Source organism: Bombina bombina, chromosome 4 (assembly GCF_027579735.1).
Source record: "Bombina bombina isolate aBomBom1 chromosome 4, aBomBom1.pri, whole genome shotgun sequence".
Taxonomy (NCBI): domain Eukaryota; kingdom Metazoa; phylum Chordata; class Amphibia; order Anura; family Bombinatoridae; genus Bombina; species Bombina bombina.
Genome location: NC_069502.1, coordinates 226,765,182 through 226,786,509, shown reverse-complemented (window position 1 = coordinate 226,786,509; position 21,328 = coordinate 226,765,182). Strand labels below are relative to the sequence as shown.

Below are 21,328 nucleotides of genomic sequence, written 5' to 3'. Positions count from 1 at the left end.
TTCAATACGACCTCACGTAGAGGCTGACATTCTGGCCAATCACAATAGAGATAACTCTCTGTTGACCTAAAGGATGTCTAGCTTACTTCCGCGTCAGCGCATTAGATATGTGAAAGTTCTATGTCAACTAATCTGTGTTTAATGGACAGTAATGTGAGAGCAACTTCCTAGTAAATCACACGTAGGATAGTAAATGTGGTAAATACGCACATTCTAACTCCAAGGTGGATTCAGACCTGTCGATGAGTAAAGCATCTCGTGTTAAACTGGCTATAGACAGGTAAAGTTTTAATTATTATTGGTGATAAAATGGCCTCATAGTGAGGTCGTGAAATAGTATTCTGTAAACATTGCAGAGAGATCAGCCCCATTCTGTGACGCACTGATGCTGAAGTTAGCTTGTTATTTGGGTCACCTGCTTATTTCCTATAGAATTTGTCTTCTTAGTCAATTTTAAATGTATTCTTAATTTCCTTCTATTTGGATATCCCTGATTTTAACTCGGGTCCATATATTCAAAACAAAGCCCTCATTTCTGAGTTAAATGTGTCACCTTTAACTCAAAATAGAAGAAATGGGAATTTTGTTTTCCAATATAAAATCACATTGGCCACCATGTCTTACTTGTTTGGTATACTCCAGGCCACACTTTATATGAGACAAGTACGTTTAAACTAAACTAAGTTATTAACCTTATTGTAATACAATGAGAAATACCGGAAAAGGACGTTGTTTTTTTTTTCTATCAAAATAATCCTGGTGTGTAGTTAACGACAAGGAAGTTGGTTTCTTATTCAAGCTGTTTCTTATTCGTGAAATTCTGTTTCTTATTCATGGAAGTTGGTTTCTTATACATTTTTTTTTTTGCCAGACTTCTTTAAATTGACTTTAAAATAAAAATATAGGTTTTATTTATATAATAATATGATTCATATAATGTAGTTTCACAGAGGTGGAATCCCTTTATACAACAATTTTTGATATACAAACTTGAAAAAAGAGCATACGTTGGCACCAATGCAAATATTACTATCTTGAATAAGTAACAGATATTTTCAAAGGGTTATTAACCATTGGGCCACTGATTTCACTATGAATATATACAGGGTAGATCCCCCTCCATGACATGCAATTGTTTTTAGCCTGGCCCAATGCTGTTATTTGAACAGAGATTGATGACAACCCTGGCATAAGTGCTCTAATTCTCATTTTTGAATAAGTAACAGATATTTTCAAAGGGTTAATAACCATTGGGACACTGATTTCACTATGAATATATACAGGGTATTTATTCATAGTGAAATCAGTGTCCCAATGGTTATTAACCCTTTGAAAATATCTGTTACTTATTCAAAAATGAGCATTATGTCACCTATGCCAGGGTTGGCAACAATTTCTGTGCCAAAAACACCATTGGGCCAGGCTAAAAACAATTGCATGGCATGGAGGGGGATCTACCCTGTATATATTCATAGTGAAATCAGTGGCCCAATGGTTATTAACCCTTTGAAAATATCTGTTACTTATTAAAAAATGAGAATTATGTCACCTATGCCAGTGTTGGCAACAATTTCTGTGCCCAAAACACCATTGGGCCAGGCTAAAAAAATTGCATGTCATAGAGGGGGATCTGCCCTGTATATATTCATAGTGAAATCAGTGGTCCAATGCTTATTAACCCTTTGAAAATATGTTACTTATTCAAAAATGAGAATTATGTCACCCATGCCAGTGTTGGCAACAATTTCTGTGCCCAAAACACCATTGGGCCAGTCTAAAAACAATTGCATGGCATGGAGGGGGATCTACCCTGAATATTCTTATAGTGAAATCAGTGGCCCAATGGTTATTAACCCTTTGAAAATATCTGCTACTAGTTCAAAAATGATAAATTATGTCACCTATGCCAGGGTTGGCATCAATGTATGTGCCAAAAACACCATTGGGCCAGGCTAAAAACAATTGCATGGCATGGAGGGGTATCTTCCCTGTATATATACATAGTGAAATCAGTGGCCCAATGGTTATTAACAATTATAGGTATGGGAAACAGCACCTATGTTTGTTTTTTCTGTCCTGTGGCAAGGAAAAGGACTAGCCAGGTCCCAGTGTACTCTTGAACAAAATGGATTCCAGCCTCTAGGGTATAATAAAAAGACCTTTTTATTTTTCTTTCGCAGGGTCCATAAACAAATAACGTTTCAAACCACTTACTGGTTCTTAATCATATATACAGGTTTGTCTTTTATACCTGTTTGCACAATATTGCCATCTAGTGGCCATTATTAAAATAACATGTGTAAACACCATTGGGCCAGGCTAAAAACAATTGCATGTCATGGAGGGGGATCTACCCTGTATATATTCTTAGTGAAATCAGTGGCCCAATGGTTAATAACCCTTTGAAAATATCTGTTACTTATTCAAGATAGTAATATTTGTATTGGTGCCAACGTATGCTCTTTTTTCAAGTTTGTATATTCAATTGTTGTATAAAGGGATTCCACCTCTGTGTAACTACATTATATGAATCATATTATTATATAAATAAAACCTATATTTTTATTTTAAAGTCAATTTAAAGCAGTCTCACAAAAAAATGAATAAGAAACCAACTTCCATGAATAAGAAACAGAATTTCACGAATAAGAAACAGCTTGAATAAGAAAGCAACTTCCTTGTCGTGTGTAGCTATGTAATGTAGAAAATTAAGAAATGGAACCACTGTAGTAAAAATATAAAAAATCAAATGCTTTATTTGAAAAATATAAAACGAGCAGGAAAACACCCCATAGGTGAAACAGGAGCGTTACTCCAGTGCTAACAAGTTTCGACCCTCAGGCCGTAGTCATAGCATGAGGAGTAGTTTTGGGAGTGAAGTTTAAAACCCCTATAGTTATGTCTAATTGGCTAAACAATAGAATAAATAACGCCCTCAATATAAATTGGCAAAATTAACTGTTTCACTGCCTGATAGAAGTCATACATGTGTCAAACCTGAGACAACACCAATATACATTTGAGTATTAAAGATACATTTACATTTGTCACTTTTGGTAACATAATAAGGAATATAGTAAGGGACATATTTGCAGGTACAAGAAATAAATACAATACCACAATGTATGCAGGATAGATAATACAAAGGAGACTCGCTGCATTAAGTCTTGTTTAGCATCTAGTTAGAATATATGGAACAACCATGATTACCACAGTTAACATATGTTTATAACATTGATAATACCATGTATAATCACACAAAGAATAAATTACTGATAGTACTGCTAAATCAGGGTGCTACTATATTTATAGACTGTAAGAGAATGGCTGGAAATATTAATTTTGTTGACATATAAATGCAAGCCAAACGTTTAGAGCTATACCAAAAAACTTTACATAAAGCATATAATGGTGTATATATATTTATACAATGAAAATCATATAGCATGAAATACTTATTCCCAGTAATTAATGAGGTCGTATCGGGAATTTAAGCCTTGGGGTGTCCTGGTTCTTAAAGGAAAAATCTAGAACACCTCACGTTTAGCAAGAAGTCTATTTATATCCCCTCCCCTTTTAGGCACAGTTATCTTTTCAATAGCAACCCATCTAAAAGTGTTTAGTTTACTGTCGTGATGGATAGCAAAGTGCTGTACTAAGGGGGTGGTTGATCTACCCTTGGTAATAGTGGAGATATGTTCTTTCATACGTACATTTATGTCTCTTGAGGTAAGTCCAACATATTGAATGTTGTACCTAACACAAGTGATCAAATATATCACGTATGTACAGCTTAGACATGATTTTATGTCATAGGTTTTCCCAATGACAGATGATGTAAAATTTCTGGTGAACTACACATAATCACATGATTTGCATTTCTTATGTCCACATCTGAGCATACCCGTGTGAGCAAGCCATGAGTTGTCCACTCTATTTGTTTGACTTAATTGGGTGGGAGAAAGAATAGAGCCGAGAGTGCAGCATTTTTTGTACGTGCATCCTGCCATCTGGGTCCACTACAAGACACCGGTCAAAGAAGTTAATGGAAGTGGAATTACATTCAAAAGTGAAGCTCAACCCTTTACATTTAGATAATCCACAAAATTAGCTATATCTTGTGGGGGTCCTGACCAGATTAGCATCAGGTCATTGATGAATTGCTTAAAACATATTTGGGACCTGTATGGTTTATTATCTCCAAAGATGTGGTTGAATTTCCACCACCCTAGCTATAAATTGGCATAATAGGGTGCAAATTTTTCACCCATGGCGGTACCACATCTTTGGAGATAATAAATTCCTTCAAAATTGAAAAAAAATTGTGTAAGTAAAAAAGTAAGTTTACGAATAACAACATTTTGAAATTCAGTAGTATATTCGGTATAATACTCCAGAAAGAACTGTATGGCTTCTATACCCTTGTGATGGGGAATCAAGTAGTATAGAGAGACTGCATCTATAGTTAACCATGAAAAGGGTGTTTGCCATTTCACCTGGTTAACTAGTTTCAGATTATGCTTATAATCTCTGGTATATGATTGCAGGGTAATACCAGGGGTTGGAGTATGGCATCCAACCACTCGGACAGGCGCTCTAGAAGAGAGTCAATACCACTGACGATCGGTCTCCTTTTTATGTCACTCAGAGACTTATGGACTTTAGGAAGTTGGTGGAACATTGACACTCTAGGAAAAGTAGCATCTAGATACTGGACAGTAGATTCGTCCAGGAACCCATGTTCCAAACCATCATCCAAGATGTCCACAAGTTCCCTCTTGTATTGATTAGTGGGATTATGAGTGAGAATTTGGTAGTCATGTGTGTTCTCAAGTTGGTGCAGGGCTTCAGAGATATAGTCTGATCTATTCATGAACACAATAGACCCGCTCTTATCTTCAGGGCGTATGACTATAGACTTATCGTCTTGGAGGGACTTGAGATTGACCTTTTGATTTTTAGTAAGATTGTGTTTCACTGGACTTAAATTGTCTCTCAGAGCTTGAAGATCTTTTTCAACTCGATTATAAAATGTCTCATCAATGGGGCCCCTATGTATGGGATAGAAACTTGACTTGTCTTTTAATCTCTGCGCAGTATTGACTGTACCAGAAAGAGGCTCAGTTTCTGCGGATAAAAGCTGTAGACTTATGTCACAAAAGTATGGAATTCTTGTGGGGCAGCTAAGGCACTGGTACTAAATTCTGTGGGACTATCTGTGCTACTTGAGAAATGTTTTTTAAGGGTAATATTTCTTACCAATCTGTATAGATTGATCATAGTTTGAAACAAATCAAAGCTTGTAGTAGGTGCAAACCCTAGACCAAAGCTTAATACCTCCTATCTGTGCCTTTTGTGAGTGGGGTAGAGGATATATTTATAACATTATGTTTTTGTATTTGGTGTGTATGCAGTTGCCCCTCAACAGATATCTTTCTTGATTGATCACTTGCTGACCCGCTCCCCCCACCCTCCGGAGGGTCCTGGCCCAAGGGAAAAATCTGTTCTAATACACTTTGATTATTTTTTAAAGCAAAAGCATTACCCCCTAAGGGGGTGCCATTCATTTTAATGGGACAATATTTAGATATTTTATTCCCTTCATAGTTAATGGGTTTTTCCTTGGGTCTAGCACCTGTACCTATGTTCATATGGGTTTGTTTAAGTGTCCCTGGTTATTGTTGGACAGGTGGGTTAGTTCTCACAATTGCATTGCCAGTCATATTACTCTCTATATCTGATTTGTCTTTCGTCCGAAGACCAGTCAGTGTCCCTTTCAGAAAAGGAAACCAATTTGGACTGTCTGTTTCTGCGTCTACGATTACGGTTGCCCTTTTTTATTCTTTTTATTATTGTTGTTATTGTTGTTAGGTAAACTATGTCTAGTCGTTCCTTTGCTTTCTATTCCATATATAAACAGAGTTTTAATGATAGTCAGTCTTGTCTCTCATAAATGTATGATGTTTATTCTCCATGATATACTGCTTAGTCTTACCAGAAACTACTGAATCATGGCGAATAGCATCAAACTTGGCAAAGTCCGCTTCTTGGCTGTGTTTATTTAATTCAAGTTGTAAAGATGCAATTTCTAATTTAATTTTGTTAAGATCTTGCGTTCTATATTGTATAAGCAACAACATAAGGTTAGAGGAACATTCAGATAACTCTTCATTCCAGGAGTTAATAAACTCCTGGTCATTATGATCAACCTCAAAAGTAGGGAATTTGTATATTCTTAGTCCCGTGGGGATCATCTTGGCTTTAATATAGCTATCAAATGTCCCATTGCGCTTTGTTCTCTTAGAATAGCAGAGTCTCCATGCTGTCAAACAAAGTATTGACCTTTGTCATCTGAAAAGATTTTAACACAGTCAAAGCCAGGGTTGGTGCGTGCCTCAGGCCTGAGTGAAAAGAACCGAGGTATGGGAGTTTCCATGATTGATGCAATGTCCCAGACAAAGTGCAGATCACCGTGCAATGTTGTACAGATATCGCCAGTAGATATCCAAATAGAGAAAGTAGAAAAGGAAGTGGGTACAATATGATGCGGTAGTATAGCTGTGCACAATATGTACAATATATAGCAATAAATGGCTAAATAAACCCAATCAGAGCTAATATATATATATATATATATATATATATCCCCAGGACTTATGTGCGTGCCTCCTTAACCCCCACTTATCCGTTATCCATCTGTAGTGTCACATGCAAGTACCGTAAATAAATGTCCCCTATTAGAGAAAGAGTACCTGTGCTCACTTATGAGCTGTGTTGATCAGCTGGACTCCCATAGCCTTACCAAATTGCTGCTGTATGCCAAAGGGGATGGTTCCGTTTCCCTAACGGACTGAGAAATGACTCAGTGTATATTACCATCAATTTCCCCAAGCGTGGGCTGCTCCACTTGCTTCCGGGTCCTAGTTGCTGAAATTAGACAATGTCAGTGACGTCACACATGACGTGATGGTGGGGGTTAAAGACACTGCCTGGTGCTGCAGTTGTCCAGAGTTGAAGAGTGGTATCCGTGACTGGCATAGAACAATGCAGAAAATGAAGAAATTTAGTAAAAATATAAAAAATCCAATGCTTTATTTGAAAAATATAAAAACGAGCAGGAAAACACCCCATAGGTGAAACAGGAGCGTTACTCCAGTGCTAACAAGTTTCGACCCTCAGGCCGTAGTCATAGCATGAGGAGTAGTTGTGGGAGTGACGTTTAAAAGCCCTATAGTTATGTCTAATTGGCTAAACAATAGAATAAATAACGCCCTCAATTTCAATTGGCAAAATTACCAGTTTCACTGCCTGCTAGAAGTCATATATGTGTCAAACCTGAGACAACACCAATATACATTTGAGTATTATAGATATATTTACATTTGTCACTTTTGGTAACATAATAAGGAATATAGTAAGGGACATATTTGCAGGTACAATAAATAAATACAATACCACAATGTATGCAGGATAGATAATACAAAGGAGACGTAGTATTCTGTAAACATGGCAGAGAGACCAGCCTCATTCTGTGACACACTGATGCTGAAGTTAGCTTGCCTAATTATTTGGGTCACCTGCTTATTTCATATAGAATTTAGCTTCTTAGTCAATTTTAAATTTATTCTTAGTTTCCCTTTATTTGGATATTCCTGATTTTAACTCCGGTCCATATATTCAAAACAAAGCCCTCATTTCTGAGTTAAATGTGTCACCTTTTAAAGGGACAGTTTTCCCCTTTAATTTTTTCCCAATGATCCACTTTACCTGCTGGAGTGTATTATATTATTTACAAGTATTTCCATTACTCTTATATTGGCATTTGAATTAGTTTATTTAACCTGTGGTATCCCCACCCATCCTGAAAGTTTTTGGCCTCGAGGCCAAGCTGTGTTAACACAGCCAGTACAAGAAATTACACTCCCAGTGGGCTATAGAAGAGATAAGGTAATAAAATGTTAATTTTTCATTGTTCTCTCTAAGTATTAAAAAATATCCAAAATAGTTCCAGCAGAGAAACAAGAGTGCTATGTAAATAAAAGCAGACTTTATTAGGACAAGTTAAAACACATACAAAAATAGGCAGACTCCTTACAAAACAGTTGGAAGTATCAAAAATAGGTGTGACCGGTTTCAGCCAAACAGGCTGTAGTCATAGACTACAAGTATTGGTACTCTAAGTATTGGTGATTGGTTTACAGACAGATATAAGATAACGATACATGTATATGTACACAATGTGATAAAGTAATGAGATCTGATTATATCTACAAGCTCAACCCATTTTATTAGGTTGTGGCTTCAAAACACAAAATCAGCTAATTTATTTACACAAATAACCCTTAAAAAAGCAAATCTCATACATTTTATACTCTGCAGCTGGTAAAAATAAAAGTAATTGAAAACACATTAAGGCAGTGGTTGACAAATATGTTCAAAAATTAGGAGCCAGAAAGAATATTTAGGAGCCAGGCATATTTTTAGGAGCCAGACAGTTGGATTTGTATATAGATATATGGATAATAACCCAAAAAGTTAGGAGCCAGGGGTAAAATTCTAGGAGCCAATTATTTTACTTTTTTTATAAATTTGTGTATACCTTTTTTGTTATTTAATTATTAATATTATTCAGGTTCTGCGCCTTGTTGTGGGCAATTTCTAACCCTAGATACAGCAAGAAAAAGACCCATTTCCATTTTCCCTCCAGACAAACCACAAGATTGCTCTTTATTTTTAACTCCTCGCAGCCTACAAATTGGCGAGATTAAAAACAGTGAATATTGCATGCACCACTTTTCATAAATATATGAGAACTGCAAATATATACGGGCATTTTAAAATGCCAATAGAGATTAATACAAGAATTAGGCATTTCCAGACAACTCATTCGCATATATTTAAGACTTGCGAATGGTCATGAATCAATTTGTTCGCACATATGGAAAGTTGCCACTTTATTGGCGCATAACCTTTTATAAATATGGTGATATCATTTGTGAGTGTTTTTTTTTTTTACTACAAATGTGAGAATTTTCTTATTCTCACTTTGATAAATCTTTCCCTTAGCCTGAGCTACATTTCATTAGAAGAATTCTGAATCAGTAACCATGTTTCAAGTATCAATATCACTTTGACTTAAAACCATGTAACTTCTCTTTGTGCCCCTGTATATCGTAGAGAGAAATTTAGCTTGAGCCAAGCTTTTTACATCAAAAGTGATTCTAATATGTTATCTTCAACTTAAAGGGACAAAATAAGCACAATTTAAAGCATGGATGAACAAATTTCAATTTGTAAGTTATTTCTGTTTCAGTGGCATATTCACATTCTGTGTTCTCCACAGAAAATGTTGCAAGCTGAGTGGGGGCAGTGTAATATTTTCTAATATCAAATTATTTTCTCCTATGTAAAGCACCCAATAATTACATAATTTAACATAGACATATTAAATAATAATCTTTGCAAAATAAATTGAACATTTTTAATATTAGCTAATTTTAGCTTAATATTGGCTAAAATGTGAGCCTGTGGTCAGTAAAATCAGCTGGGTGGCGTACCTGATAAAAAATGTCTTGGGGGGAACACTTAAATTTACTGCTCGTGCACCCTCATTTAAACACTGGACCTGCTCGTAGAGACAACAGTTATGTCTTTGTCCATGATGATTCAGTTACCATCATACAAACCTCTTCCTACTTCTGAGCAGGCTTGGTGTTTGACACAGTGCTGCCCAACACAAAATTTATCCCTTCAAAAAAACCATCACCATCTTGCAAACACAAAAACAATCAACAACTTTAAAATACAATTTTTCTAATTAAAAATAAACAACCTTAAAGGGCCAGTAAGCGTAAAAAATAATGTTATATAATTCTGCACATAGTGCAGAATTATATAACATTAAATTAGTGCTATTTTTTTATTATACAATATCTCCAGTGATTTTTTTATAAAAATAAGAGGGTTTTCCAGACCCTCTGTGCTCTACTGACCGGGTCTGGTTTTCCCTCAGAGCGCATCTGGCCAGCTGTTAAATCACAGCCCGGCCCGACCGCGCCATTACACTCAGTGCAGCTCGTTTCCGCTGTCAGACAGAGCAGGAGCGAGTTGCATTGAATGTAATGGCGCAGTAGGGCCGGGCTGTGACTAAACAGCTGGCCCGATGCGCTCTGAGGGAAAACCAGACCCGCTCAGTAGAGCACAGAGGGCAGGTCTTGAAAACCCTTTTTTTTTTTTTTTTTTTTTACGTTTACTGGCACTTTAATAACTGCCATTATTATTATTATTATTATTGGTTATTTGTAGAGTGCCAACAGTTTCCGAAGCGCTATAAACAAATGCGGAGTACAACAAAACATTTATAGGGATCAAACGGGTAAGAGTCGCACTGTTGTAGTCAACTCTTAAAGAGACACTCAGATACATCATGTAATTTTAAACAACTTTCCAATTTACTTTAATTAAAAAAATGTACACTTTTTGAGTCACCAGCTCCTACTGAGCATGTGCAAGAATTCACTGACTATACGTATATGCATTTGTGATTGGCTGATTGTTATCACATGGTACAGGGGGAGTGTAAATATAAATAACTTTGAAATTTGTTAGGAAAAAAATCTACTACTTATTTGAATTTCAGAGTAAATGCTATTGTATTGTCTTATTATCTTGCATTTGTTGATTATGCAAATCTACTGTGTTGACTGGTCCTTTAAGAAGGTGATCTACAAACAGCTGGACTCTTAGGCTTACATGCTAAGGTGGTTCATGGGATTGCAATGGAGGAGAGGAACTGGTATAAAGAAAGGTTAGTGTAGTTTTTATGCATCCCTGAATAGTAGAGTCTTTACGGAGCGCTTGAAGCTTTCAAAACTAGGGGAGAGTCTTGTAGAGTGAGGTAGAGAGTTCCACAAGATGGGAGCCAGTTTGGAGAAGTCCTGTAAACGGGAGTGTGATGATGTAACAATAGAGGAGGAGAGTAGGAGGTTATGAGCAGAGCGAAGGGGACGGAAGGGAGACTATCTGGAGACAAGGTCTGAGATATAGGTGGAACAGTGCAGTTGAGGGCTTTGTATGTCAGAGTGAGAATTTTGTGTTTAATCCTAGAGGCAAGAGGAAGCCAGTGAAGAGATTGGCAGAGAGGTGCAGCAGATGAAGAGCGACAAGTAAGGAAGTTGAGCCTGGCAGAGGCATTCATTATAGATTGTAAAGGAGCTAGGCGGCAGCTGGGGAGACCAGAGAGGACACAGTTGCAGTAATCGAGGTGGGAAAGCATGCGAGAGTGGATTAAAATCTTAGTTGTGTCTTGTGTAAGGAATTGTCTTATTTTAGAGATGGTTTTTAAGGTGGAAGCGGCAAGCTTTAGCCAAGGACTGAATGTGAGGATCTGAGTCAAATGTGACCTCAAAACATTGGGCATGCCGGGTAGGGGTAATGATGGAGTTCTCAACAGTTATAGAGAGATTGGGGTGGAGATTTTGGAAGAAGGGGGAAAATAAGGAGCTCACTTTTGGAGAGATGTAGCTTGAGGTAGTTAGAGGACTTTTAGGAAGAGATGTGGGAAAGACAGTTAGTGACATGGGTTAGCAAGGAAGCAGATAGGTCTGGTGCAGAGAAGTAAATTTGGGTGTCGTCGGCATACAAATGATATTGGAAACCATGGGACTTAATTAGGGAACCTAGTGATGACGTGTAGATTGAGAAGGGGACAGAGCCTTGCAGTACCCCGACTGAAAGTGGTGACGGGGCAGAGGATACCCAGAGAAGGCTACACTAACGGTATGGTTTGACAGGTAGGAAGAGAACCACGAGAGGGCTGTGTCACATAACGTATCAACCTTAAAAAACAGTTTACCCTAAAGTGTTCTCCCCTTTAATTTGTTCCCAATCATACAGTGTATTATCAAATATCTAATTTGTCTTTACATCCACCTTTGAGATAGCAGATTTTGCCTGTGGTATCCCTACTTGTACTGAAAGTTTCAATACTTAAAGGGACAGTACACTGTAAAATGTATTTTTATATTAATGTATTTTCAATTACTTGTTATACCAGCTACAGAAAATACAATGTAGGAGAAATTGCATTTTCAGCTTTATTTGTGTATCTGAAGTAGCTGGTTTTGTGCTTTTAAACCACAGCCTATTACAATGGATTGAATTTCAGGTAATATCATATCTCATTATGTTATCACTTTGTGTACACACACTTGCTTCCTTGTCTTATATTTGTCTGGAAACCCAAAGCTCAATACTTAGGCTGAACAATGGAAAATTATAATTTTATTACTTAAAGGAACAGTCTACTCCAAAATGTTGTTTAAAAAGATAGGTAATGGCTTCATTCCCCAGTTTTGCATAACCAACACAGTTATATTAATACACTTTTTACCTCTGTGATTACCTTGTATCTAAGCATCTTCTGACAGCCCCCTGATCACATGACTTTTATTATCTATGTATCCAATTAGTGCATTGTCTGCCACGGGCGTTAGCACAATGTTATCTATATGGCTCACATGAACTAGCACTCCCCTGTTGTAAAAAGCATGTGATAAGAGGCTGTATTTAGTGGCTTAAAAACAGGCAGAAATTAAGAGGTTTAAATAAAAAGTATATTAATCTAACAATGTTGGTTGTGCAAAGCTGGGGTAGTAAAGGTGTTATCTATCTTTTTAAACAATAATAATTCTGGTGTAGACTGTCCCTTTGACTATCCTGCACCCCATTGAGAGTGCAATTTCTTCTGCTGGCTGTGTTTACTTAGGCTATTTAATAACTGAGACTCTAGTATACAAACTTTTACTATAGGTGGGGATACCACAGGCTAAATCAGCTATTTCAAATGCCAAAATAGGGGTAAAGGCGCTACTTGTAAACAAATAAATACACTCCAGCAGGTAAAATGGACTATTGACAAGCTATGTAAATACAGCCAGCAGAAGAAATTACATTCCCAGTGGAAAGTGGGAGAGATCAAGTTCTAAAATGTTTATTTACATTTTTTTTCTTTCTAAGTATTATTTAGATTATATAGAAACCTATACAAGAAAGGGAAGCATTTGAGTGATAAGATTAGTTAAATAAAACTATTTAAATTGTTAATTAAGGTAATCATTATGTTTCTCCTTCCAATAAAGTACAGCTGAAAAGTTGATAAAATATAAATGATTAACCTATTAAACTGGAGATAGCTTAATTTCAATAATCCATCTATGCATATCGATTGATATATATCCGTAATGGTTTGATATAACTGGAACATAATCTGGAAAGTTATTCTAAAAATTAAAACCATGATTTAAATAGATTTAAAATCACTTTTACTGATTAGTGATTTAAATCAAATCCACCCAGCAAGAGAACTATGCAAAATTGATAATAGTAAATTAAAAATTGTTTAAAACTTCATGAGTTAACAAATACATTTAAGTTTAATTTTAACTTTAATTAAAATAGTTTTAATTAAAATAGTTTTTTTTTATTACCAATCGTGAAATCACCGGTGGAGGAGCATGACCCCTTTCATGTTGTCCATTTTTTTAAAAATATATAAGGCAAATGTGAGCTAAAAATATAGGGGGCGCCCTAAGTCAATTATAAAAAAATCTATAAATATAGAAAATGACGTATAGACAATTGATATCAATGAACAGTAGGGGATCGTGTAACCCTATATAGGTGAAAACAAGACATTTGATAAATATGTATGATGGCAAATAAAGTCCCATATGACAATATAGGGTGGGTTCCAAAACAACAAAATCAAATGGAACAGTCCAGGTCCAGGCTGCTATCTGTGAGGGGATCGTAGGTCAGAATCCTAAAATCAGTAATCGGTGGAAGATGAAGAAAAACAGATGCGCCACATGGCCTAGTATAGCATGTACTCTTGTGGTAAAGTGCAAAAAGTATTTCACTCACATGTGAGAAAGCACTCCTCTTGGTGCAAGTATGGCAGACTAGAATCAGAGTCATCCAGTAGACTGGCCTCCCGCAAAATCCAACCGCAGTGAGGTGGATCCAGATAAACGTATCCAAAACGTATGTTTAACCATTGAAGGTACTGGAGAGTAGGCAAATAATTGTTTGGCAGCAAGTGATAAGATCAAAGCTTACATTAATAAAAACAGCAACACATATGTGCAATACTAGGCCATGTGACGCTTCTGTTTGTCTTCATCTTCCACAGTGAGCTAAAAATGTTGTAGGTGTGGGGTTTAGGAGGCAACAGATTTACAAGGACAGAACAATAAATAAATGACTGTTTATTTTAATTTTTTTTTAGACTGGTGTTAAAATGGCTGCACAGTGGTCTTGTGGTCATACAAACAGTGTGCTGAGTTTGGCAGTGAGCACAGACAAAGTAGTGGCATCTGGAGCAGAGGCTGGAGAGCTCGCTATTTGGAATTATCAAGGACTTCACTTGGATACGTTGCATCTTGATGGCGGTGGTGATGTCACTGGAATTACCTTTTCCCCAGTTTGTTCTACCAGATTATATGTTTCACACGGAGAAACTCTGAGTGTCCTTGACACTAGATCGTTTAAAGACCCAGTTGAAAATTTCAGTGTCAACAAAGAGGAAATCAACTGTATTTCGGTCAACGAAACAGGCAATCTTCTTGCTGCAGCAGATGACTCTGGAGCAATCAAAGTCTTGGATCTGGAAAATAAGAAAGTCTGCAGGACACTACAGAGGCATACTAATATCTGTTCAGCAGTTTCATTTCGGCCCCATCGGCCCCAGAGTCTTGTGTCATGTGGACTTGACATGCAGGTGAGTATGTATTTCTATATGCATTGACAACCATCATTACTTTTCACTTTCCTTGTGCTTAATTAAAATGACCATAATATAGTAATGTTTCTTACACCAATTACTTGCCACAATCGCTAGTTTCCTATGGTTCCTACTAATTTTGTCATTTGAGTATCGTCTCTAAAGAATGGTATTCACTTCATTAATAAAATCTTTCTGTCATTGATGTCTCATAAAAAAAAAGTTTGAATCATCTAATCTATAGTTAACAAATAAATCGCTTCTTTTGAAGCAAGCAGAAATCTGCTATTATTTAAAGCTGCTTAGAGTAGCGCTGCAGTAGCATGAAGGAACCAGTGTTTAAAATAGACACTCAAAGCCATAAGGTGAGGCGCTGTGAAGATCATTTGTGTATCCTGTCTAAGAATTTATTGCTTCTGTGGAAATTCTGATAGTGGAGATTTTCTGTGGAGAAATATGCAAATGTGCTGTACATTAAAGGGACAGTCTAGACCTTGGTCATCTTAAAGTCTTACTATAGCTTAAGCTGCAAATAGCCTTCTGCACCCTTTCTATATCATGCAGCAGGAACAGTAAAACGTTATTTTAATATGACTATTGTTTCTGGTCACTTTGAAATGGCTGCCAAGCTTAGCCCACTGCTGACATCACGATCTGGGCTGCATCTTGTACTCTGCTAAATAGCATTGACAGTCTGTTGAATATAACTAGTGAGCCTTTTGTGATTGGATGCCATGTGCAGCCCAGATTATGATGTCATTAGTGGGCTGAGTTTGGCAGCCATTTCTAAGTGGCCAGAAACAACATTCATTTTCAAATAACTTTTTTACCATTCCTGCTGCATGATATAGAAAAGGTGAAGGAGGCTGTTTGCAGCTTAATCTTAGGTAAGACTTTAAAGGGACATTAAACACTAAATAAATGCTAGATAGAATGATGCATTCAAAGAAAAGATTAGTCCATGACTAACATGTAGATGTATTTTTTAAAGTTTCATTAGTTGTTTAAAAAGTGCCAAAATAAGTGTAAAGTTTTAGTGTCTATAAAACACTGGGAGCTGCCATGTTGTAACTTGTGTTACCTTCTATGCTGTGGCCAATTAGGGTCAGTTATAAATAGGTCACTAGAGTGTGCAGCCAATGGTTGTGCTGGATTTAACAGTGTTCTGCACTTTTATTTTTAACAGGAACTGAAAAGCTCACAATTTCAGAATGGAATTACTGGTAAAGAGGACAAAATAAATAATAAAAGTATATTGCAGAGTTGTTTTATTATATACAATTTATCACTTTATATTACGATTTCAAAGTGTTTAATGTCCCTTTAAGATGACCAAGGCGTAGACTGTCCCTTTAATGTTTTGTATATTTGAAACACATCAACATTCGATATTTTTCTTGTTTTTTAAAACTACTATTTATTTTTCTGATTGTTCCATGTTAACCACAGTTTTCAAGTGCTTAAAAAACTTGCAGAATGAATGTTTGGATTCAAGGTCTATATTGCTTGTTCCTACAAGTGCTGCTAATTTGCAGCAAATCAGTCCATTTCAGCTGAGGACAGAAAAGTACTTTTTTTTTTTTTTTTCTGCACATTGTATGTAGAGACTGTTATTTATATGATTGCATTTATCCATGCATATGACCTTTCTGGTTTTAGGTTGATGTATTTTTAAAGATGATGTATTCAATTTGGTTCTTAAGATATTATTATTTTTTTGTGCAGTAATGTGTTATGTGGTTTGGATTGTTTGAGATACACATTAGAGACAGCGATGACTTTTGTTCCACCACTTAGACCTTTTTTGTATTTTGTACTTTATACTTATTTTCTCAGTCTTGACTACTTTTTACAACCTGCTTCTTAATATATGAATAACTCAAATTTAAAAACTTTGTTTGTCAGGTCATGCTCTGGAATATGCATAAAACTCGACCTTTGTGGATCACGAATCTTCAGCAGTTAGCAGAAGAGGAAAATGATGTGAATCACCATAAGTCCCCGGGACAGCTCTTCAATCCTCCTTTGGCTCATTCAGTTGCTGTTGCTCCCTGCGGGAATATCTTCTCTTGTGGTGCAGAGGATGGTAAAATCAGAATCTTCCGGGTAACAGGCTCACGTTTTGAGTCTGACTTGTGTTTTAAAGGTCATACTCAAGGAGTGTCTCAAGTTAGTTTTATAGATCAGAATGATGGACTCCCTTGGTTAATCTCTGCTGGGAATGATGGCAAGGTGTGTCTTTGGGATATTGGGAAAGAAACTGCACCGCAACAGAAACCACAACCTCCAAAACATGTGAGGAAGAATGGGCATGTTCACTCCAAAACCAAAAATGCAGTCCATCAAACAAAAGACACGTCTTCAAGAGTTACAGCTAGGCTTTCTATTGAACACGGGGAAAAGGTGAACTGGATTGTAGGAGCTGAGCTTCAGGGGTCTCAAGTGGTTCTAATTGCAGATCCAAGCATCACAATATCTGTTTATCAGCTAGGGGAAATATAGCTAAACTGCTAGGGACCGAACGTCCTGAAATGCGGCAGCTTTTTATGTAAAGCTGAAATCAATTTCCCACTTGTTAAATAGATGGAAGCAAAAGTGCACTTAGCAGCACTGTGAAAATTGTGAAGTCAAGTGTGGGATGAGTGATCCACAAGCCACTGTGTAAGAAAATATCTCTGCATCCTTTCTGTAACCCTTAAAAGAACATTGAAAAATTATAACCCTTGCATGTGGAAGAAGACTTTTTTTTTTTGCGTGAAAATGTATTACTTTTTACTTATACTTTTAGGTTTTGTGTAAATAAAATTGTCATTGTTCACATATATAGGTTATGGAAGTGTTGCTCACACAACCCATTAAGCCATTATTCTATGGACTTTCCATAAGTATTAAGACACAATAAAGTCAAATTAAGCTTTTCAAGATCCAGATAGAAAATGCCACCCATTTAAAAAAACAAAACACTATTATTTCTATTATTAAATTTGCTTCAGTTCTGTTTGCAACAGTGTATAACATAGCTACAAAACTCTGTTGCTAAATTCCTGTCATAAAGACACATGCACGCTCCTGAGGTCCTATGACCCTATGAAGGTTTACTCCTTCAACTAAGGATACCAAGAGACCCTGAAGCATATTTGATAACAGAAGTCAATGGGAAAGTTTTGTTTTTTTAGGGACTAAAAAGTTAGTCGGCTGCAGTGCAGCAATGCACTACTTGGACCTAGCTGAATGTATCTTGTGGGCCAATGACAACAGACTTGTGTCTGTAGCCACTTATCACCAACTAGCTCGCACCAAGGGATGCTTCTTTTTTTTGTTTCAAACAAGCTTTATTAAATTGTTCAGCACAGGTGACAGTCATATTGGTAACAACGTAAATAGATTATAAATCACATTTACATATAGAAGGTGCAGCGTTACATTATGAAATTCAAGATGGTTTTTACAAAGTCGCTTTAAGTAACAGGAGTTCGGGAATTGGTAATTCTCCAATTGAGAGATGCAAGGTTCCTTCAACGTTCCCATATAAAGCTTGTTTCCAAAAATTATGTTTCTTCTGTTAAGTGTGATCAGTCCACGGGTCATCATTACTTCTGGGATATTACTCCTCCCCAACAGGAAGTGCAAGAGGATTCACCCAGCAGAGCTGCATATAGCTCCTCCCCTCTACGTCACTCCCAGTCATTCTCTTGCACCCAACGACTAGATAGGATGTGTGAGAGGGACTATGGTGATTATACTTAGTTTTATATCTTCAATCAAAAGTTTGTTATTTTAAAATAGCACCGGAGTGTGTTATTACCTCTCTGGCAGAGTTTGAAGAAGAATCTACCAGAGTTTTGCTATGATTTTAGCCGGAGTAGTTAAGATCATATTGCTGTTCTCGGCCATCTGAGGAGTGAGGTAAACTTCAGATCAGGGGACAGCGGGCAGATGAATCTGCATAGAGGTATGTAGCAGTTTTTATTTTCTGACAATGGAATTGATGAGAAAATCCTGCCATACCGATATAATGTCATGTATGTATACTTTACACTTCAGTATTCTGGGGAATGGTACTTCACTAGAATTACACTGTAAGAAATACATAAAGCTGTTTAATAACTAGAGATTATGTTTAACGTTTTTGCTGGAATGTAAAATCGTTTTCATTTGCTGAGGTACTGTGTGAATAAATGTTTGGGCACTATTTTTCCACTTGGCAGTTGCTTAATCTGTTTTTCTGACAGTTTCTGTTCTCCCTCACTGCTGTGTGTGAGGGGGAGGGGCCGTTTTTTTGGCGCTTTTACTATGCATCAAATATTTCAGTCAGCAACTCATTGTATTCCCTGCATGATCCGGTTCATCTCTACAGAGCTCAGGGGTCTTCAAAACTTATTTTGAGGGAGGTAATTTCTCTCAGCAGAGCTGTGAGAATTATAGTTTGACTGAGATAAAAAACGTTTATTCTGTAATTTGTTTCCTGCTTTCAGAATTTGTTATCTTTGCTAATGGGATTAAACCTTTGCTAAAGTTGTGTTGTTTTACAAGGATTGAGGCTATAACTGTTTCAATTTATTAATTTTCAACTGTCATAGATCTTCCTGTGCTTCTTAAAGGCACAGTACGTTTTAATATTATTCTAATTGAATTGTATTTCCAAGTTGCAAGTTTATTTGCTAGTGTGTTAAACATGTCTGATTCAGAGGATGATACCTGTGTCATTTGTTGCAATGCCAAAGTGGAGCCCCAATAGAAATTTATGTACTAACTGTATTGATGCTACTTTAAATAAAGTCAATCTGTACAAATTGAACAAATTTCACCAAACAACGAGGGGAGAGTTATGCCGACTAACTCGCCTCACGTGTCAGTACCTACATCTCCCGCTCAGAGGGAGGTGCGTGATATTGTAGCGCCGAGTACATCTGGGCGGCCATTACAAATCACATTACAGGATATGGCTACTGTTATGACTGAGGTTTTGGCTAAATTACCAGAACTAAGAGGTAAGCGTGATCACTCTGGGGTTGAGAACAGAGTGCGCTGATAATATTAGGGCCATGTCAGACACTGCGTCACAGGTGGCAGAACATGAGGACGGAGAACTTCATTCTGTGGGTGACGGTTTCTGATCCAAACAGACTGGATTCAGATATTTCAAATTTTAAATTTAAACTGGAAAACCTCCGTGTATTACTAGGGGAGGTGTTAGCGGCTCTGAATGATTGTAACACAGTTGCAATACCAGAGAAAATGTGTAGGTTGGATAAATATTTTGCGGGTACCGACGAGTACTGAGGTTTTTCCTATACCTAAGAGACTTACTGAAATTGTTACTAAGGAGTGGGATAGACCCGGTGTGCCGTTCTCACCCCCTCCGATATTTAGAAAAATGTTTCCAATAGACGCCACCACAAGGGACTTATGGCAAACGGTCCCTAAGGTGGAGGGAGCAGTTTCTACCTTAGCTAAGCGTACCACTATCCCGGTGGAGGATAGCTGTGCTTTTTCAGATCCCAATGGATAAAAAGTTAGAGGGTTACCTTAAGAAAATGTTTGTTCAACAAGGTTTTATATTGCAACCCCTTGCATGCATTGCGCCGATCACGGCTGCAGCGGCATTCTGGATTGAGTCTCTGGAAGAGAACATTGGTTCAGCTACTCTGGACGACATTACGGACAGGCTTAGAGTCCTTAAACTAGCTAATTCATTCATTTCGGAGGCCGTAGTACATCTTACTAAACTTACGGCGAAGAATTCAGGATTCGCCATTCAGGCACGCAGGGCGCTGTGGCTAAAATCCCTGGTCAGCTGATGTTACTTCTAAGTCTAAATTGCTTAATATACCCTTTCAAAGGGCAGACCTTATTCGGGCCCGGGTTGAAAGAGATTATCGCTGACATTACAGGAGGTAAAGGCCATGCCCTGCCTCAGGACAAAGCCAAGACTAGACAGTCTAATTTTCGTTCCTTTCGTAATTTCAAAGCAGGAGCAGCATCAACTTCCTCTGCACCAAAACAGGAAGGAGCTGTTGCTCGCTACAGACAAGGCTGGAAACCTAACCAGTCCTGGAACAAGGGCAAGCAGACTAGGAAACCTGCTGCTGCCCCTAAAACAGCATGAATTGAGGGCCCCCGATCCGGGATCGGATCTAGTGGGGGGCCAGACTTTCTCTCTTCGCCCAGGCTTGGGCAAGAGATGTTCAGGATCCCTGGGCGCTAGAGATAATATCTCAGGGATACCTTCTGGACTTCAAATACTCTCCTCCAAGAGAGAGATTTCATCTGTCAAGATTGTCAACAATCCAGACAAAGAAAGAGGCGTTTCTACGCTGCGTACAAGAGCTCTTGTTAATGGGAGTAATCCATCCAGTTCCACGATCGGAACAGGGACAGGGGTTTTACTCAAATCTGTTTGTGGTTCCCAAAAAGAGGGAACTTTCAGACCAATCCTGGACTTAAAGATCCTAAACAAATTCCTAAGAGTTCCATCGTTCAAGATGGAGACTATTCGGACAATTTTACCTATGATCCAAGAGGGTCAATACATGACCACTGTAG

The 21,328-nt window shown here is 37.4% G+C and overlaps 1 protein-coding gene across 2 annotated transcripts; it reads left to right on the top strand.

Annotated features, from left to right (window-relative positions):
* Positions 1 to 62: 62 nt before the first annotated feature.
* Positions 63 to 17,496, top strand: WDR53 (WD repeat domain 53). Of its 2 annotated transcripts, none has more exons than XM_053708963.1 (3): positions 63 to 280; positions 14,288 to 14,779; positions 16,688 to 17,496. In XM_053708963.1, exons 2-3 carry the CDS (start codon positions 14,300 to 14,302, stop codon positions 17,282 to 17,284), a joined length of 1,077 nt encoding a protein of 358 aa, XP_053564938.1. In that variant the 5' UTR covers positions 63 to 280; positions 14,288 to 14,299; the 3' UTR covers positions 17,285 to 17,496. The 2 variants fall into 2 exon arrangements, with proteins under 2 accessions (XP_053564938.1, XP_053564939.1); XM_053708964.1 differs by lacking the exon at positions 63 to 280 and adding an exon at positions 11,116 to 11,263.
* Positions 17,497 to 21,328: the final 3,832 nt, after the last annotated feature.

What these genes read in the sequence shown, in the direction of transcription:
- WDR53 (XM_053708963.1), top strand. Translation starts at nt 14,300, where the DNA reads ATGGCTGCACAGTGGTCTTGTGGTCATACAAACAGTGTGCTGAGTTTG. An exon ending in CATGTGGACTTGACATGCAG is followed by an intron (nt 14,780 to 16,687) that starts GTGAGTATGTAT and finishes TTTGTTTGTCAG; the next exon opens with GTCATGCTCTGGAATATGCA.